The sequence below is a fragment of the Triplophysa dalaica genome, chromosome 6 (assembly GCF_015846415.1).
Source record: "Triplophysa dalaica isolate WHDGS20190420 chromosome 6, ASM1584641v1, whole genome shotgun sequence".
In the NCBI taxonomy this organism is placed as follows: domain Eukaryota; kingdom Metazoa; phylum Chordata; class Actinopteri; order Cypriniformes; family Nemacheilidae; genus Triplophysa; species Triplophysa dalaica.
In genome coordinates, this window is record NC_079547.1 from 2,777,761 (window position 1) to 2,798,982 (window position 21,222).

The window sequence follows — 21,222 nt, forward strand, 5'->3', positions numbered from 1 at the left end:
TAAAAACAAACGCGCGTACGTGCGTCGTCGTGCCTGTGTTTGTGTGGGGCTGGTAATCAAGACTACGCTGCAATTTATAATTCATCCACTAGATGGCGCCATAATATTAGTTAACAATCTAGCAGAAGCCTCTTCCACTTAATTTACCTAACGAGTGTATTAATATTCAAAAAATGTCCAAATCTATTCACAAAACCAAACAAAAATGACCAACATTTAACATATGTATATATTAAACTATTATAATTTTAATAAACATTAAACTAAAAATATATATAATATTACTAAACACAATCTTACTCTTTTAAATGAGAGCTTAAACTGAATAATCTTGTTATAATATTTGACTGCTGTTTAGGGGGTTTGGGGGGGGGGTTGTAACAGATTAAGGTCAGCGATGGACTAAATCAGAGTCGCCATTGAATTACTGCTGTCTGGCTCAGGAGTCAAGAAAAATATTTTTCTTTTACAAATTTTACTATTTTTTATTTCTTTTTCTAAATAAAGAAATCACCCCAAACTCACAGTAACTGAAACGCAATATTGTTTTGTCTGAGGGTCTTTATAACTTTACACTTGTTAGTGAGTAATGGACCCTGGAAAGTCAACACCTCTCGCGCACACTGCAGTTTGGGCTTGATGTCTGAAGGATGCGGCAGTCGAGGACGGAAGATTTAAACAGCAACAATCTGCGTTTATTTTCGACCTAATAACAAACTAGTGTGTTGACGACCCAAAAACAAACCACTTGAATATTTTGCGTGAATTGCATATTTTACTTCCGACGATGCGTTTGCATGTATTCGGTCTGCTGTGCCTAAAATAACACTGGGTTTGTGTGGATGCTCTATTCCTCAGATCGGTTTATTTCCAATGTTTTACTTTCTTTGACTGTTAAATCTGTGATCATTTAATATGGAGTGTGAGATGCAAGTCATACTAGAGCAGTTTATGACCAGCCCTCTCGTTACTTGGGTAAGTTGCAGTATTTTTTCTTTTCGTTACAATTTTGTCATTGCTCATTGTGTCAGTTTGTATCACCGGGTCTCTCGCCTTATAAAAAACAACAATGATTTCCGCATAAAAATCAATAAACTATTTAGTATTTACTATAGTGTACTGTGATACATCATAGTGATCACTACATTTTGTTCATGTGCTGTATAGCGAACGTTTAAACTATATGTAAGTAATTTACTAAGATTCAAAAATAAGGCTCAGAAACACTGTAGTATATATCACTCTAATTTACTAGAGTAAACTTCACTATACATACAAAGTATGCTAAAGTATTTTTCCTTGTGGGTTTAACTATACAATGCTTTTGTGGAGAGGTTTGTAGTACAAATCACAGTAACTACAGATGGTATTTGCTGTAATACACTTTGTAATCAAAATTAATGGTAATCAATCTGTCCATATTATAGTTTTCCTATAATAAAATCAAAGTTAAAGTGTGATATTCTATGACAGTTATGTAAAATTGTATTGCAGTGATGAATTTGAGATTTGGACCAGTTACAGCATCAAATATGTAATCTATAATTATTGCTTATACATTTTTGGCACGCAATTTACGCATATACATACACAATTACTTTAGATTAAGTGTTTACAGGCAATTTGGCTGTCAAATCCTATATGTTATGTTAACCGTCAATATCTGTTTATGTTTAAGGTTAAGACATTTGGTCAACTAGGTGATCAGGAAAGCAACATGTTCTCTGAATACACTGAATTAGTGGACGGCATATTTTTAAACAAGGTCATGGATCAAATGTGAGTATGTGTGACGTGTACCTTTTGTAACGAATGTTTGATACGTATTTACAACACATTTTAGCACACGTTCAACTCTTTTTGAAATTGAACTATGGTTATTTCTACAGTAACCATAGTTTAACCATGATATTCTTAGTAAAACTATGGTTCTACAAATGGTGATTGATCCGAAATAAACTATGCACTTTAACATAGTTAAATTTTGTCTCCGATTGTCTCTCCATGTGTTATGCAAATATTATGCTAACTGTCTAGATATCTAACAATAAAATTACCTCCACAGCAGTTGTTGCACACAACATGTGTTTCAGCTTTTAAATGGCCCGTTCCATACAGAACGCCCAAAACACAGCACTTTGTCATGGCAATGAAGGAACACTTTGTAGTCTATTTTTTGGGCTGTATTTCTGGATGGGTGCATATGGGGGGAAAACGTGTGTCCTAAAATGTCTTGCTTTCTCCATAGCAGAATGTTTTGTCCATATTTGTCTGCTGTATAAAGACACTACACTGTATTTTCCTAAGCAAACTAATCTGTAAAGATGCTGAGATGGTAAACAGTAGAGTACGAAACTGGTCTCTGTAATCCCATGGATTGGGGGAGGCTGTTGGATTAGGGTTTGTCCTGAGATTTTGTTTGTGAGGGTGGCACGGACTTCATCCCAGAGACAAGTGCATCATGGGAGAGCCGTGTATGAGGTCACCGTGTCAGGACTCAGGACTGGGACGTTGAGCTGCTATGATGGAGGACAGGCAGATCGAGGCTCATTTCTTTCGACAGTTTTTCTGCCTCACTGCCGGTTACTGTCAAAAGAATTGAGCCTCAATCTGCCTGTCCTCCATCATAGCGGCTCAACGTCCAGGTCCTGACACAGTGACCTCATACACGGCACAACCATGATGCACTTGTGTCTGGGATGAGGAATGAAGTCTTGGAAAAAATATGATTTGTGTTTTATTGCTATTTTTACTTTTGCCCTTAGCACAGGATCATATACTCAACAGTTCCGAGAACAGTGTTTTAGGTGATTTGTTTGCTACATTAATAAGTTAATGTTTTACGTTCTGGTTTTCGCAGAAATCCCAAAGCGACCGTTCAAGGCTTAAACAAAGTGAATAATGATGTCGGTCAGAGAGCTCAAAACCTGTCCGTTCTCATTTACCACATCAAAACATACTACCAGGTAAGGCACTGAAACAATCCCAGGAACCTTTTGAAGTATTTCTTTAAAAAGTGTGCAAGAACAGGGATTTCAGAAGATTTAGGATTTTTTTGTGATAATGTATTGACCCTTTAAAACAGAACTATGAGATTAAATTTAGCAAAATCAGTCTCTTTTTCAATAAAAAACCAACAGAAGGTCATAAAAGTTCTTTGCTCTTAAACATCATATATTTGTATATGTTTTAATATTGTGCTGTAAACCTAAAATATATGGTGTTTTTTGTTGTGTTCTATAAGTCATATTTATCTGCAGGCTCGTTTGGTTTCAGGCTTAATTCATTTTTAAAACTTTGAAGAAAACAAGGGTAGGAAACTTTTCTTAACTTTTCTAAACTAAGTCTAGTTGAAATTTGATTTAACAAGCACTGTTGCTAGTTGCACATGTTCAATATCAAGTTCAGATTTACTCTAAAACAGTATGTTCTGTACATTCACAATTGGAGGACCCCCGAATAAAAGAACAGGGTCTAAAGTTATTGCCTAAATTTCCCAGTACCCCTGCCCCTCCATAGAGGACCCACTTTGCATCCTGCACATCTGTCCTTGTGGAAACAGTCTCGCCACCAGACCCGCAACCTCCTCTTAAGAGATTGGCCTAGATATGAGGCCACTAAGCCAACATCTGTTTAATCAGTAGCGAGGAAACGGCAATGGCCCACAGCAAAGCTGCAAAATGACCCAATTCGCATCCCATGAGACCTTTCTCTCTCTCTCACTCTCTCATGCGGTTGGCTAAACTGGTCAGAGTTATGATGTTACCCTAGAACACAGACAAGCCAAATGATGGAGTTATATCCTGTTGACTAGGATTTTTAACTGGTGTATAAAAGTGGGGCTTTGTGAAAGCCCGTGTTTACTTGAGTTGACACTTTTTACAGGTAGGTGGATAGGTAGGGGATAGATAGATAGATTTTGTTGGAAAAAAACTCTTACTATAGTTAGTCTTCTTACACATCTATACCTACGGCCTGATGGAAGGGGTATAAAATACTGATAGAGTGGTGATCTGGGTTATTCAGGACTGTACGTGCTTTCCGAATCACAGCTAAAATAACAGAATCTAATCATTTAGGAATACCGATAATCTTCCCAGCCAGATAAGTTATCTTTAGAAGTTTGTTCTTATTAGCGACAGTAAGCATATGGAAAAAACAGATGGAACCATAAATAAGAACTGGCTAAATAACACTTCTATATAAGAGAAGAAGGAGATGGGGCTGCACAGACAAATCTTTACGTTTACAAAGAACCGTAAGTCTCTGTTTACAGCACGTGGGCAATTCCGGGAATATGTTAATCATACCACAAAAAAAATATGTTTTTACTAGCGGTTTTTACTGTGGTAACAGCACAGATGGTAACAGATGGTTCAAATACCCATGTGAGATCTCTCTTCAAATTTGTAAAGCATTTGACATGATTTTTCATAGTCCGGTAAGTGCCATTTTCAGGATTGTCAGATCCATAATGCTACATATTCCTCATAAATGGACACATGAAAATTTATATTAAGTAATTATTGTATGTTCTATAAGAGGCATCCCTTCTCCGTTCATTGGGTATTATTGCTTCAGGATTGTGCATTTTATTTTAAAGAAATCCTACAAAGTTTATCGTCTCCCAAAAACGTGTCCTTTTTTTGTCACATCCACAACGCATGTTTATTTCCCTTTTTTAAAATAGAATATTTTTTGTCTTTTTTTTGGTGTTTAGACTCTATCAACAAGGGTTCAGTAAAATATAAACAGATGCTTAAATATAATCGTAACAAATTTATTTGCTGAGCATTTTTATGTCACGGCCATTACGCAAAATGTCACCTCCATAATGCTGGACTTGCCCACTTGTAGATACATTGAACATACTGATTAAAATGAAGATGGTCATCCAATATAATGGCAAGGTTCCTAAAACGTTCCACCCTTTCACATATTTCACCATTTATAGCAATACTAGAATGGAACAGTGATCAGAACAGATCACTGTCCCATTCGAAGAACAGAAAATCAGTTCTTTAGTCTTTGAGATATTACGGTGGAGACAAGTAGCCATCAGAGGATGGGTACATGGTGGTCATAAAGGGATGGACATGGTCAGAAACAATGCTCAGTTAGGCCGTGGCATTTAAAAGATGCCCAATTGGCACTAAGGGGCCTAAAGTGTGCCAAGAAAACATCCCCCACACCATTACACCACCACCATAATTGCATTAATGAGAAATTGAACTGGTGTTCCAATAATCCTTTAGGTGAGTGTATGTATTTTATTTATATATATTTTAAATAAACATATTTTTCACACAATATCGTGTTTTTCTTTTTCATTATATTTTCTCACAACTAGCACCTTTTTCATAAATGTTATTTAACAGAGTTAAATCACAAATATTAAATATATGTGCTGTCCATGTTGCTTATAAATGGTATTTTATGTAATTTTACACAGAGATCCAAAAACATTGGCTGAATTACACAAACATGAAAAATGAATGTATATAGTTTTAGTTTCATTTAATCAAACACATTACATAGAGCATTTTGGAGTTCATTATTAGAAATCACTCTGAAATGGACATCCTCTCTTGGGTTGTGGTAGTCTGAGGAGTTTCAGAAGAATCAATCTCTGGTCGAGTTTATTCAGCAGAAATAAAAACGTTTTTTTACACAAGCAAGAATCTGCTTTAATGAATTCCCTTATGTCCAAACGTGACAGTCGGAGTAAGACCACTTACATTTTTGTCAATTTGTATTAACTCAGACAGCCACTGAACACAAGAAAACATAAAATTACATTACATTTTATTTTATTATTAATAATGCCTTTCTGTCTGCAGCTCAAATGCTCTGTAAAGAAATTGTCTGCTGTGGTTGTCTGGTTATGTGCCTAGTGTTGATTTATTAACCACTAATGAATCTGTGGTAAATAATCCCAATGTAAAAACTTCTTGAAGTACCTCTGAAATGGCTCTTTCACATGCTTTTAAAAAATAATAATTTTGCAATGTCTGGTGACCTCAACCCTTGAGTCCCACAAAAAGGTTTAATAATTGACTTAAACCATCCCCCCGAGGGTCTGCACACGAGTTTCCTGAGCTATTTGGGATATTTTAGAACAATTACTCTTCCAGAACAATTAATACCACCCAAACAGTTTAAACGCTTGCAAGAAAGTGATGGCAAGCAAGCTGTGTATTTGCTTTTATTTAAATGGAGTATAGGTGTCTTTAGGGAGAAGATTCTGTATATCTCATCCCTTTTGTTTCTGAATTTGTCTCTATTTTAGGAGACCCTGCATCAGCTGGTTATGGTTTCACCTCCCAACGTGATGCTGCTGGGCAGAAACCCGCTCTGTGGTACGTCAGCTCTTGAGAAACAGTGCAGAACTGTTCCTGAGGCTTAAATCTAATGACATGAACATGTGTCAGGAGCTCTTAGAGAAACTTTGCTGTATTATAATGTATGTTAAAGCTGGTGTGAATTATTTTTTTATGTTAAAATACTCTCTTATTTTTGCACAGAAAGCTCTATATGGAATGCTGGTAACACTTTAGAATACTGTTTCTTACCTAATATGTAACTAAGAAGGAATTCCTGCAGAACTAATAGGTAATTTCTCATTAATACTGACATCTAATACTGATAACTAATAGTAGTTCTTAAGCAGGAATGAGTAAATTGGAAAGATATAGATTAGTTAACTGTTACTTAACAAAATCATAAAATGCTACTCCATACTGTTAAGTTAACACATCTTCCTTTAATAGTTAATAGAGCAGATGTCAGTATTAATGAGGAATTATTAGTTCTGCAGGAATTCCTTCTTAGTTACACAATAAGTAAGAAACAGTATTCTAAAGTGCTAACGGAAGGCTTATAGATGGGAAGTTCACATTTATGGTTCAGGAAGTTGTTATTATGATGTGTGTGTTTAAGTAATTTTTGGTTGGAATTAAATGTGCACACGGTCATTTTCAGATCTGATTGTTTTTTTTTAGAGGAAGGTCTGGAAGAAATCAACAGGTTACTCTTACTGTTGCTTGGATGTGCTGTACAGGTAATATTTTACCACAAATATGTATATACTATTTATTTTAAGAGGGGTCATATGGTGTGAATACATGTTTTTCTGTATCTTTGGTGTGTTATAAGTTGCCCATGCATGAATTAGAAAAATCTATATAAAATACAGCATTTAAATCGTGTGTATACACATTGCATTACAACTAAAACAAACAATAATATTCATTTTAGCCGTGTCATATGACCCCTTTAAACATTTATTTTTTACATTTGTTTTTATTATTTATGTATATAATGTGTCGTGATTTTTGTTTTGATAGCTAAGGTCTTTTGTTTCTATCCATGGTTGCTGAATCTGAAGTTTGACTTGAGTTGTGTCCCAAATGACATATAAACTATGCACTGTAGTGTATGGATTTTAGAAGGGTAGTATCGTCCCAAATGGAATAGTAAACGGTTGTATACTAACCGGAAGTATATTGGTTTCCCAGACGAGTGCAAATGAGTCCGGGTACTTAAAGTGCACTTATTTTTTGAGAATTTTCAATGTGAACACACTAGATTAAGTAAGGGTCACTCACACAGAAAACAGTTTTTACTTTATCAAGATTGTAAATAAGTTCTTGCTGTAAAATATATCTTTAAATGACCCACAGCGCTGTTACAACACACAAACATGATGATGCTACTGAGCCAAAACTCTTGTTGCTCTCTAACTTCACACTGACCTTAATAAAATTATGCTTTACAGTGTGAAAAGAAAGAAGAGTACATTGAGAAGATCCAGAGTCTTGATTTTGACACCCAAGCAGCCATCGCAGCTCATATCCAAGAGGTTCTGGAATCCATCCATCTATCCAAACCCGCTTGTCTAAGAAAATAAGGATAAGTCTTATTTCATTTCGAGGTGGTATGATGATGTATGTATTATTAAAGCAATGCTTTGTGCAAATGGTCGCTGTAGGTGACCCACTGTCAGGAGAACGTCTTTGATCTGCACTGGCTGGAGATGGAGGGTTTGTGTCCGGAGGAATGGGAAAATGTTTGCAGAAATATGATCATCGATCTGAAAGTGCTAGTTGACCAGCGAGACCGGCAGTTTGAGGTACCTTCAGAAGTCTTAATAAGAACCTCAGGGGGGTGTAGGGATAATTATAACTTTTCCCTTCCTCTCATTCTCTCTCTCTCTGCTGTTAGACTATAGTAAAGCTGATGCAGGAGAATGAGATGGTGCAGTCTGCGGTGTACACTCAAAGCCCCTCCCTCACGGAGTCCTCCGGATGCCAGCTCCCTTTATCCCAACAGCATCTGCCACTGGAGCTGACCGATGCTAAAGCCAAGATCAAACGCCTACAACAGGAGCTGTGAGCGCGCACACACACACACACACACACACACACACACACACACTGACCTAGACATGCACAGACATAATCAATGACCAGCTCAAACAAATCCAGGGCATCTGAGTTTGTAGCTCGACTGGTACATGGTGCTCATCATCATGTGTTCAAGGTCATGTGATCGATTCAGAGGCAACACATTATAACTATATAGAGAACTAAAGCCTCCACACCAAAAGATAACTTGCGTGCTGCAGTTTTATCTTTAAAATGTGTGAGCCCTTTAAATCTGCATGGATTTAGATTAACTGTCAATGTTTTATCATTCATCAACTGAAAAAAGGCTCTTAAAGTCACCATGAAATCTATATGAACTATTCTTACATATATAGAATATTGTGGTGTTTTTTATAAACGCTTTATCAGTGCACTTCATTATTCTTTTACATAAACAAAAAATAACAAATCAGTTCCTCCCTGTTAAGAAAAAGACCACATATGCTGGTTAGGGAGTTTTGAAGCATGGTAGCTGGTTTGTGCAGGTTTAATATTGTCATGAGCTGGTTTAGGACCATCTTAAACCAGCACAAACCTGCTATCATGGCTCAAAGCCTACCTAACCAGCATATGCGGTCTTTTTCAACAGGGCTGACAGACAAAATCAGATCCTGCCTTCATTTTACTTCTCATTTCAAAGCCATTTAACTTGGATATATGTCATGATATGGGAATAAAACTTGTTTCATGCTGACATTATAGTGATTTCAATGGTGTGGAATCCAGAACTTTATCTCCGTGATTATAATTCTCGGTGTGTTAATCCTGACCACTGGTTTGAGCTCAGGTGTGTTTGGTCTGGGTTTAAGTCTGCTTTAGATTTAATAGACAGTGACAGAGTGTAGGGTCTTTCCTCATTCTGATGAACCACTTTAATCCTCCAATACAAAAGGCAGTTAACCCCCACCCTTTATTTTCACTTATTCATCTTTCTGTCCATCAAAATTTTTCCATCCATCTACAAGTCTCACTGTACTCACACTGCTGCAGTCCTCAGAGTGTGTTCTGGAATATGTCCTCAGGCAGCAATGCTAATGTCCTGACAAATCAACTTAGTCAATGTTGTTGGCAAGTATAAATTTATGTTTTCATTCTTATATTTTGGCTACAGTGGTTTGCATTCACTATTTTGCATTTGGCTGAATCTTTTCTCCAAAGCGATTTATAATCCATTCAGTATATTTTGTCAGTATGTGTGCTTCCCGGAAAAACAAACCCAGACACTGCTTACACAATTCTCTAACAACTAGCCACAGGAACATTAAGTCATGTGCTACCGACATGGTCGGCAGGTCGTCATGCGTTGATTCTGAGGTTTGATAAAAGCAAATAGAACTGGGCCACGACTTGAAATAAATACTCAGAGAAGTTTGATCCAGACGTGTGGTTTTTATGTCTGTCGATGTTTGTTTACTGTGTTTCACAGAGAAGAGAAGACTGAACAGCTGTTGGACTGCAGGCAGGACCTGGACGGTATGGAGGCGGAGCTTAAAAAGCTTCAGCAGGAGGTGCTGAAAAATACATTTTATTTATATATTTTTTTATTATTTAAATGAATGCATCTAATTGGAGGCCAGACCTCTGAAGTTTTAGACAAAGACTACAAACAGCACACTTAAAATTCTAGCATTATTTCTGATAATCGACCCATAAGTCCTGTAAAACAATTTTTTTTTGTAAATTTGCGGTCTTTCTGTAATTTGACGGCTTTTGACAGTATTTTAAAAATATGTGAAAACTCTGGAAATAACTGTACAATTATTTAAAGTTTCAGTTTTTGGATTTTATATGTTAAAAAATACAGTCAAATTCTGTAAAAAAATATTCAAGTCTGTTTTTTTGCCCATGTGTATGTGAAGAGTTTGGTTCCAAAATGAGATAACTAATTTTCAAAAATCGTATTTGTTATTATTTTATCAAGTTTTTATTGTGTTTGTTTGTGTTAGTTAGCTGTATTTAAAAAATATTTTTTTATTCTTAAATCAAAACAAACCAACTGGTGTGTGGCAGAACATGCAGCTTCTAACAGATGCTCGAGCAGCCCGGATGTACCGTGATGAGCTGGACGCTGTGAAAGAAAAAGCCATCAGAGCGGACATACTAGAGAGTGAAGTGGCTCGCTACCGAGAAAAACTTCACAACATGAACTTTTACAAAGTCAAGCTAGAGGTGAGCTTATAGTAACTTAACTTAAAGCTTGTATCACTTTTACAACTTGTATCTTGACTTTCTGTTTACTTTTTTTGATTGAAAGGAGCTTAAAGAGGATAATCAGGTGTTGATGGAAAGCAAAGTCATGCTGGAGGAACAGCTACAGAACACGAGAGCACGAGTTGACAAACTGCATCACCTGGAGAAATACAACCTGCTGCTGGAGGCAAAACTTCATGATGTTGAGGAGGTGAGAAAATGGAAATCATACCTGTCTTATCCACAGCATTCTTACGGTTTCAATGTTTCTGCTGTTGCTTTAGGAGAGAACTGTAGAGAGGAGACTCATAGAGGAGCTGATGGAGAGAAATGTAACGCTGGAGCTGTCTCACAAACAGACCATGGAGGAATCACAACATCTAGGATGGGAGCTGGAACAGCTCGGCAAGAACCCTCAACACAATTCAGGATCAGGTAAATACATCACATTTACTTACTTGTACAATTACATTTATACATATAAATACATAAACTTAATAGTTGATAAAAGTTTGTGTATGCTTTTGGATTGGAGTGCTGTACACAGATCTATTAGGAAATACAGATTTTATTTGCGTGTATTTGCAGGTCAAAATAACAGAAAAGATGCTCTGTGTTTTTTAAAGGTGTAACAATATATTGAAGAATTGTATATCCCACTACAAAAACATTAATATCATAGATGGCAATATATTTTTTTATTAATTATTTAGTTTTATTTGTCAGTGACAGATCTATTAAATTTTTATGTTTACATAAAAATGGTTGAATTAAACCTTGAATATTGTTAATTCTTTAACAAAATAACAAATGTTACTAAAAATTGTTTATGCTTTGGGGGAAAATCTGTCAGTTTGACAGATTTCTCTTAATTCTTTTCCATGGCTGCACGATGATTTTCGGGTTTTTTTTACGTCTTTACGGTTTCAGAGCTGAACTTGGGTCAGGAGGTCACAGAAAGCACATGTAGCAGGTTGCTGAAATTGGAAAAAGAGAACCAGAGGTTGCTAAAGGCCCTTGAGGAACTCCAAGGAACCAGACACACATCAGATGACACACTCTCTTATATTAGTCAAGAATGTCCTACTTACCACCCGTCTCTGGAAGATAACATACAAGAAGATCAAAGGATTCACATGATTGACTGCTTTACTGAGAAGACAAAAGATATGACAGAGGAGAAATCTGAATGTGTAGTGGAAAATGGTAAAATGGACCAAGGAGATGGTAAGAGTCCCAAGGGGTCTCTAGTGTTTACAAACGGCGAAATTAGCACACTGATCAGCGACACTGACCTTCAACATCTACATGCATCCTTAGAAAATGGTAACTGTCTCAAATCAGAACTCCATGAGGTTGAGAACCTTCAGAACAATCTGCACCATGGACTGGGCCACCAAGAGGTAGAAAAGGAACATTTGGAGAAGGAGAATTGGCGACAACGACAGAGAGTGAAAATCCAAGAGGCTTCTTTGGAAAGTACTAGCATGAAGTCGGCCATTCTTAAGAAAGAAAACCATACCATGGTTACAAAAGTCAACTGTTTAAGTGAAGTCTGTATCAAGATTAAAGCTCTAGAGAAGGAAAACCAAGAGCTGCTTCAACAGGCTGCGACGGACAAGAAGTCGCTGACATCATCGAGAGAGGTTCCGATTTTTACACTTTTGTACAGTTGATATTTATACAGCATACTCGAAGGACATCTGTGTTTCTGCAGGAACTGCTGGACCAGAGATTAATAACTCAACAGAAGGAGACCGATCTTGAGAAACTTACTGACGAACTGGAGAAGTTGAGGTTGAAGAAGGAGATGGGAATGGGAGACCAGCAGTCTGGCGACCAGTAACTCAAACACTAATACTTTAGCATGAAGGGAGATTTGGGAGAATTGTAAAGCAGTCTCTCTGTTTTTTATTCTTAGCGTGTGTCAGCAGTTAAAGTCAGAGCTGGAGTCTTCTCTAATGAAGTCTCTGAAGATTAAAAAGGAAAGAATGGCAAGTGTGGAACCACATCTGCAGGAGTCGTCCAAGATAAACCAGCAGCTACAGCAGGATCTGAAAACTGTGAGTCAACTCTTCTATGTTTAGCACTGCAGTTTCTTAAAATTCATTTTTATTTGTGGTCAGTTTATACCGTCTCTGTTCAAACAAATTCTGACGCATTTTCGAGTGAAACAGAATTTCGAATGAGAAGCGGTTTGAGATGGATAGTAACTAGAGGTGCATTTTCAGGTATGGAGAAAAGACCCTGGGAGAAACCAGACTCAAACAGGAGGGCCAGTTCTCCTCTGGCATAGTAATGTTAAACTGCTGCAACTACAGAGAGAATCAATAATGTAAGCTATTTTTGTAGGTCAAACAGAACTATGAAGCTTTACTTGAAAGGCAGGAGGAGAAGTCCTGTCAAAGCACTCCACCAGAGAGGGCGTGGCAAATAGAGAGCCAGAAAGCCACATGGGCGTTGCTCAAGGTTAAAGATCAACTGATAGAGGTGGAGAGAAACGTAAGTCCTTCGACCGTCAAATTTGGGATCCAAAGTCAACTAAAAGCAAATTCAAACTTAATTCTTAACAAATTCTCACCTTTGGTTTTCAGAACGCAACGCTGTTGGCAGAGAAGCAATCGTTGCAGACTCAGCTGCAGAGCTTGCAGACGCAGTCAGACAAGTTGCATGCACAAATAGTTGCATTGCAGCAGCAGACAGCTTCCTTGCAGGAGAGCAACACAACTATGCAGACGCACAATGCACAACTGCAAGTGAGTCGGCTTGAATGTGCAATCTTGTAATGTAGTTTGATTATTGTTTTTTAACTTTTTGAGTTGATTGCATTTTGGAAAATACCTGTACATATACAATGTTGCTGCCCAACTGAATGTGAAGGTTTCTTAATACCTTTGAAATAATAAAATATAATTAATTATAATATAATATAATATTATATTATATTATATGTATGCCAATATTTGGTTTCTAAATACCTAATTAATAATATAATATAATTAGTTATAATACTATATAATATTAAATATTATATTATAAGTATGGGAATATTAAGTTTCTAAATACTTTTGAAATAATATAATATAATTAATTTAAAATACAATATTATATTATATTATATTATATTATATTATATGTATGGCAATATTTGGTTTCTAAATACTTTTGAAATAATATCATTAAATATTATATTAAATACTGTATTATATTTTATTATATTATATGTATGGCAATATTAGGTTTCTAAATACTTTTGAAATACTATTATATAATTAATTATAATACAATATAATATTAAATAATATTACATTATATGTATGGCAATATTAGGTTTCTAAATACCTAATTAATAATATAATATAATTATTAATTATACTATATAATATTAAATAATATTATATTATAAGTAAGGCAATATAAAGTTTCTAAATACTTTTGATATAATATAATATAATTAATTTAAAATACAATATAATATTATATTATATTATATGTATGGCAATATTTGGTTTCTAAATACTTTTGAAATATTATTATTAAATATTATATTATATTAAATACTGTATTATATTTTATTATATTATATTTTTGCCAATATTAGGTTTCTAATTACTTTTAAAATAATAAAATATAATTAATTATAATATTACATTTCATTATTATATATTATATGTATGGCAATATCGCACAATATTATACTGGAATGTTGTATAAAAAATTGAAGAAGCTCTGATCAATTGTCTGCCTCTCTTTAACCCCTTCTTGTCTGTCTCAGGTTGAGAGGTCCATTGTATCTACCCAGAATGCCTCTCTGAAAGGCCATAATGGCCAGCTGCAGCGGGAGCGTCAGAGTTCAGAGGCGGAGAGGGAGGCTGCTGTACGAGAGAGAGAAGATCTGCGCACCGTTAATGAACTCCTCCTGCGAGATCACGAGAGATTGAGCGTCCTGCACGAGAGACAGGCGGCCGAGCTGGAGGTGCTTTCCCACAGGTACTCCACACTGGAGAGTAACCATCGAACCCTGGAGATAGAACACAGATCACTGGAGGACAGGTCAGTACACGCACGCTCAGTTCTTAGTGACAGTTTTTTTAAAGTACACAAAATGCCTTTTGTGTGTTTATCTGCAGGTATGACACGTTACTTCAGCAGAGAGCTCAACTGGAAGGATTCAAGAAAGCTCTGAGAGAAGAACAGCAGAAGATGCAGGATGAGATATTAACACAGAGAAACACAACAGCAGAATGCCGAAGACTACGAGATGAGAAGGACTGGTGAGTGTTGTGTAAATGTGTGTGTTTGCTGCCTCAATAAAAAGCATAAAAACACTGTCCTTCATCCTCTACTCAGGTTGAATCAGACCTACCAGAAGCAGTTAGTGGAAAATGAGGGACTTCAGATGGAGCACAGCGACATTAAGAGTCAGCTGAACTCCAGCAAACAGGAGCACAAACAGATGGAGTCCGATCTGTCCAGACTGAAAGAGCAGAACCAACAGTTGGACATCACCACCATTAAACTGAGCAACCAGTGTGAGGTACACTATCAATCAAAGCACGACAGAAACCTTTGTGACATTTTCCCTTCGGTCTACTAGAAAAGCTATTTTAGACCAGCATGAGTATCATGGTCCAAGCTGGTTTGTTTTGGGTTTAGCTGGTGGACCAGCATAACCATGATGTTCACCAGTAAATGCTCCGATATTATCTTGCCGGTAAAGCTTGATGTCGATTATTCAAACACATCATACCTGTACACTTCCGTGACAAAGTGTCTGATCTTTTATATTTGAACAAGTATTTATACATCGTCTCTGTTCTCTGTCTTAGTTGTTGACCCAGCTGAAGGGAAACTTGGAAGAAGAAAATCGCCACTTGCTGGACCAGATCCATAGTCTGATGCTGCAGAACCGGACCCTACTAGATCAGACCATGGAGAGCAAAGACCTTTTCTATGTGGAACAAAGACAATACATGTGAGAGAAATTGTTTGGCAAAATAGTTTTTATTTATTTATTTTAGGGCTGTCGCATCCAGAATTAAAGTTTGTGTTTACATAGTTTATGACTGTGTACTGTGCGTATTAATTTTGTACTTGTAACCACATGCATATATTTTAGAAAAATGGAAAATTGGAAAATGTATAAACATTTATATAGAATTTTAATTATTGGTAAGTATAAATAAAAACACATGAATGTTTCCTAGATAGATATACGTGGATGTGTTTATAAATACAAAATTAATATGCACAGAACACAAACTTATATTCTGGATGCGATTAATCGTTTGACAACCCTAATTTATTTTACTTATTTATTTTATTTATTGTTTTTATTTTTTATATTGACTTCTGTGCGCTTTATTAATATATCAAATGCAAGGTTCTATATTTAATTTTAGCTCATTTGCTGTATGTTTGAGATATTATTACTTGGCTAAAACAACCCTACTGTAGTTTGATTGATGTAATTTGGAATGCACAATAAAAAACATGATTTTTGAAATGTTTTAAAAACAGAATTATCTGTTATAGCAAATAAACTCTTGTGCATAATTTAGTCAAAATAAGCCTTTTTATAACTTGAAAAAATGTCTTCTTGATCGCAGCTCATCTAATCACAGTCAGGGTTGGAATTATCTGGTTTATTTTTTGTATACATTATCTTATTTATTTTCTTTTATTCTGGGGTGATACGTGACCCAAAATGAACAGTTTTCTAGAAGAAACTCTAACTGTATGTTTGTTTCAACAGAGACAAACTAAATGAACTCAGAAGGCAGAAAGAAAAGCTGGAGGAGAAAATCATGGATCAGTACAAGTTTTATGACCCGTCACCTCCACGCAGGTAATGTTCTACAGACACGGTTTCAGATGTTTGTTTTGATGAGCGGTCACGGTCGTGTTATCTTCTGTGATTTGAGCTCTAAAGAACTCTCTCATCACTGCAGACAGAAGAACTGGATTTCGCTAAAGATGAAGAAGCTGATGAAGACTCGAAGTCGCGACCAGCAACACGTCCATTCCTCGGCTCCTCCTCTCCACTCAGAGTCCTGTGAGGGTCTGGATAACTTGCCTTGCCGTGACAACGGTTCCTTAACCGGTTCTCAGGGCTCGGAGGAATCCGCCTCTAACTCTCTCAACGGCGATGGCCCCTCCCCTAGAAAGAGCAGCAGTGAGTATGATCTCAGTTACCTGAAACGCTCACCGTCCAATCAGGAACGTCCAGAAAAAATCCATCCGTTCGCCCCAGCTCCAGCATCCAGTGGTCAGGCAAACATTCGTCGACTGTCGTGGGACGGCTGTGTGAAGGAAAAAAACCTGAACTCACATCTGTTGTTTAGAAAAATCTTCAACTTCAGCTCCCCAAAGCCAGAAACGTCTGCTACAGAGAAATAAAAGAGGAACCCAATAAATCTGAATAAACATGTTTTAAGATATGATGTGTTTCCTGTGCATGTGAAGTTTGACGTGTGCATGCTGTGTTCCACATTGTTTAAAGGTGATGTGTGGTATTTTTGCCATGTCAAAATACTAATATGCAGAGACATGGTAAACTATGTTCATGTTTCCCCTTTCTTCCTGTCTTCATGTCGTCCATCGTGGTGCTCAAGTCATCCCTCTGAAAATGTTTCATGTTAAGCGTAACCGAGCAAAGGATCACAGAGGGACCGACAAAGTCAAGTCCCTCTTCCGTCGATCTCTGTGTAAGACCTGACGTCGGCTTTTCCGCTGAGCATCCTCATTTGTTACATAAAGAACGGTCTTGAATTTCTTTTGTTTCAGCCTTAGCGCTGTCGCTGCTGTCAGATTTTATCTTTTGACATAAAATTATATATAATATGGCCATGTATGGCCCTTTAAAATGAATGGAACTGGTCGTAGCCTTGCACCGCAGGGCCTCCTTCATCTTGAGATCATTTGTCATCTTCATCTCTTGTTCCATCTCAGCCATGAATGACCTGCTTCAGGCAGAGGCGGGTCTAGACGAAGACTCTGAACAAGCAGAGAAGATATTACAGCACTCCAACGTCATGTCAAAAATCCACTCCACATCATGGTCATCCATACATCATTACTGTGCCATAGACGGTCAAAAAAAAAATCTCAATCAAGGTAAATGATGAAAGAGAATGTTGCAGCACTGCTCATCTTTAATAACCTAATAATCTTAACTTTTTTTGTTCCAAATACATGTTTTCAGAAGATTGTATTTTTATACAAATCTAAGTGGAAAGAATGGTGTAGAAATGTTATGCTAAGCATAAATTAACGTTCCAGCAACGTTAAGCAATCTTGAGTTTTTAACGTTTTTCTAATGTTTCAAATGAACGTTTTCAGAACGTTGTATTTTCCATTCATTTTTTTGTGGCAAGAACGTTGTAGGAACATTATGCTAACCATAAAATAATACAAATAAAAGACAACAACAAAAACAGAACGTTTGGAAAACGTTCTCAGAACATAAATTTGTTAGCTGGGCTGTCGAAACGGAGCATGCTACATAGAAATCAGCTGTCCTTAGTGGATTACAGGAATTTACCAAAGATTAGGGTCGTGCTAAGGGTTGGAGGCTGGTTTAAATCCATAAGTGCTAAATTTGGGAGTAAAACATGTTGTGTATGGACTAGAGAATTAGAAAATACTAAAGAAGGGACCAATCATTTTCTCATCCTCAAGTCATTCCAAACCTGTATGATTTTCTTTCTTCTGCAGAACACGATAGAAGATATTTTGAAGAACGTTGGAACTAAAGATTGCCCCCTCTTGACTTCCTTTGTTTGAACACAAAACCATTGAGACATTTCACTGACAAAAGACTCACATATAGGGTTTGAATGCCATTAGGGTGAATAAAAGATGACAAATTATTATTTTTGGTGAACCATTCCTTTAAGCAACCTTGCAGAACATCAGCTGCTAGTTTTGCTCATTCTTCCATTAAAATGATTTGAATCTTCTGCCATTGCTTTGTAATACACACCATATAAGTTATCATCTGACCTGGATATTTCTGTGTAAAGCAATAACTTTAATACAATCTCTGTTTTTCTAACTGCACCTTTATGTTTCACCCTGCAGGTAAAGATTTACGAGATACAATTCCACCAAGTGTTGCAAATGGGCCTGAAGACCAAAATCATAGTAAGAGTTTAAAAATATCTTTGCCACAAATATCTTTCTGAACAATCCTATTGTCATGAGTATTTTACAGTAACTTAACTTATAATGTCAGGATAATTGACTTGTTATGTCTGTATATTATGTATTCTATATATTAATTGTTTATTACGGTGAAACATTCTTATTGTCATTTTAAACAGGCTTGAATGGGAAATCACGTCGCGCCCACAGTGCCAGCAGCAGCGGTGAGTTCGACGTGAGCTTTGAGAATGTTGCTTGGTCCAGCGACAGCAGTCCCCACCCAGACCCCCTCTACAGACATCAAAGATCCAGTGACACCCCTTCTCCAGCCCATCCCGGTCATGACGAGTCCGAACCGGGCTCTTCCTCCAGGAGCGGGGTACGGAGATCCAGTAGTGGAAGATCCACTGGAGATCGTTCATTCCACAAGCTGGACAAAGCCAGCATCGGTTTATATAAAACTCAAAGTGTTCAGAGTACAGAGGGCGATCTGAAATCTGCTCTCGAGAGTCAAGGGAAGTCTTCTTCTGTATCCGGTTGTTTGAATTGCTTCGCAACACCAATGCGGAGCCCCAAAACGGGCCACGATCTTTCCGGTTTACCTCGCGCCAGTTGCGTCATCTCCACCTCGGAGGGCAACAGTCGGCGCGCAAGTGTCCACAGCACCGCGTCCGGGAGGTCTGTGGCATCTCTGTCGAATAAAAACGCATCTCAATTGAATCAGTGTGACCAGGGGGGTTTGAAAGAAACCACAGACTTAAAAGCAGAGGACAGAAAAACTGAAAAAAAGTTTGATTCTGAGTTTACTATAGAGTCAGTCTTCACTAACACAATTTTCAGTGAGGCTAGTTAAGGTAATACCAGTCAGACCAGAATCTGGACACCCAGACCAGGATGATTTTTCCTGCCAGTCTGGCTTTATCAAGTCATGTTGCTCACAAGGAACATCTTGGTTTGGATTCCCAGAGAACACGCATGATAAATATGTGTACCTTTAATGCTTCATAAATCACTTTGGAAGTAAGCCTTTGCCAAAAAAATCAATAGCAGATATTACCAGTTGGACTTGGTCCCAGCTAAAGAAATCAGCAAATGGATTATGAGTAGCCACAAAACACAACATTTATTTGTTGTGCTGAACACAAATGAAGATATTTTAATGAAAGTTTGTAACTAAGGCGTTTGGGTCACCATCCACTACTATGGGAGTCAATGGTGACCCAAAGCGGCTTTGTTACAAATTTTCCTTGAAAAATCTTTATTTCTAAGCACAACAAAGAAATGTATACAGGTTTGTGACAATTGGAGGATGAGCAAATAATGACAAATGTGAACTATTCCTTTAAACTCCCATTTTCTGTGAAGCTGCTTTGCAATAAAATAAATTTTGAAAAGTGGTTTATCAGATATCTTGATTTGAACTGATACTGCCTTTTTCCAAATTGAGCCAACAATTAGGGTAATTTTGATTTCATGGGGACATTTAGCACTGTCTTCTGAGAGTAAACAGTCTATAGTTTTGTTATTGTCTTGGTTTGGCTGTTACACAAAACCATGGGAACTTTAAATGAAAGATTTATCATTTGTACCATTCTGTTTCCTTCATCTGTCTTTATATTCCTGTTCAATTTATTTGGGTGAAGGTGTATTTTTTCTTTGTGTGTTATTCTTGTATGAATTCAAGCGTAAAATAATAATAAATATTATTTTTTAATTATATACAGGAAAGAAGAAAGTCAAGTGGAAAGTGTCTCAGCCCCTCTGTTCATGCAATTTATATTTTTACCTTTGCAATGTATATTAACACCATATTTCCTAATGCAGAATAAAAGTAAAAAGCACCTTGTATTTGTTAAAACCAGTAAATATCCTCAGCTTTCATGCTGTTTTCATATGCTGTTAGTTTTTTCTGTTTTGTGTTGTTTTTATTTTCTACATTTTAAGTATGTGTATTTAAGAATATAAACAAATAATGTTTAATTTTGATTCAATACAATTTATCTTTACATTCTTCAAATGTTTTAAGCTAATAATAAACATCTGCTATGGATTAACTCACATCTCATGGTGTTTTAAAATAAGTTTATACTCGAATTTAAGAGTGTTCATGTTTAGACATTTTCATTATAAAGGACTGCTGTACACCCAGCAACCTATAAAATATTTTTTAATTAATCAGTGTTATGAGAAAAGAGTACGATTGCTTTATCCTAAACATCGCTGTGAAACGTAACAGGTACCACGTGACAATGCTGTCATACCGCTTCGAAAATCTGTTTATAAAATAATTCACAAATTAATTTTACGCTAAGGACACAATAATTTGATTTTAAAAAGCCGTTGAATCAAAACCACACCTTGAAGATTTAAATTCGAAGATTTGTTATTTAGAGTTCCGGCTTCACATCGGTATGGTTTAATTTGAATGCATGTCGCCCCCTTGTGTTTGTGTTCTAAACTG

General features: G+C 36.6%; 1 protein-coding gene across 3 annotated transcripts; it reads left to right on the plus strand.

Annotated features, from left to right (window-relative positions):
* The first annotated feature begins 640 nt into the window (after nucleotides 1–640).
* ccdc88aa (coiled-coil domain containing 88Aa) lies at nucleotides 641–20,691 on the plus strand. Of its 3 annotated transcripts, XM_056749644.1 has the most exons (28): nucleotides 641–975; nucleotides 1,679–1,779; nucleotides 2,861–2,966; nucleotides 6,290–6,359; nucleotides 7,002–7,060; nucleotides 7,778–7,861; nucleotides 7,991–8,131; nucleotides 8,224–8,390; nucleotides 9,853–9,934; nucleotides 10,437–10,595; nucleotides 10,681–10,827; nucleotides 10,901–11,051; nucleotides 11,547–11,843; nucleotides 11,937–12,262; nucleotides 12,334–12,458; nucleotides 12,538–12,679; nucleotides 12,969–13,118; nucleotides 13,211–13,372; nucleotides 14,392–14,669; nucleotides 14,747–14,890; nucleotides 14,967–15,153; nucleotides 15,446–15,591; nucleotides 16,372–16,464; nucleotides 16,568–16,791; nucleotides 17,231–17,323; nucleotides 17,568–17,732; nucleotides 18,699–18,761; nucleotides 18,941–20,691. In XM_056749644.1, the coding sequence occupies exons 1-28, from the start codon at nucleotides 916–918 to the stop codon at nucleotides 19,612–19,614; spliced, it is 4,596 nt and encodes a 1,531-aa protein (XP_056605622.1). In that variant the 5' UTR covers nucleotides 641–915; the 3' UTR covers nucleotides 19,615–20,691. The 3 variants fall into 3 exon arrangements, with proteins under 3 accessions (XP_056605622.1, XP_056605619.1, XP_056605620.1); XM_056749641.1 differs by having other exon boundaries at nucleotides 11,547–12,262; XM_056749642.1 differs by lacking the exon at nucleotides 17,231–17,323 and having other exon boundaries at nucleotides 11,547–12,262.
* Nucleotides 20,692–21,222: the final 531 nt, after the last annotated feature.

Bases quoted from the DNA above. Each gene is read 5' to 3' on its own strand.
- ccdc88aa (XM_056749641.1), top strand. From the start codon at position 916: ATGGAGTGTGAGATGCAAGTCATACTAGAGCAGTTTATGACCAGCCCT. The intron at 12,680-12,968 runs GTGAGTCAACTC...CTATTTTTGTAG, and splicing joins TACAGCAGGATCTGAAAACT to GTCAAACAGAACTATGAAGC. The intron at 17,733-18,698 runs GTAAATGATGAA...TTCACCCTGCAG, and splicing joins AAAAAAAAATCTCAATCAAG to GTAAAGATTTACGAGATACA.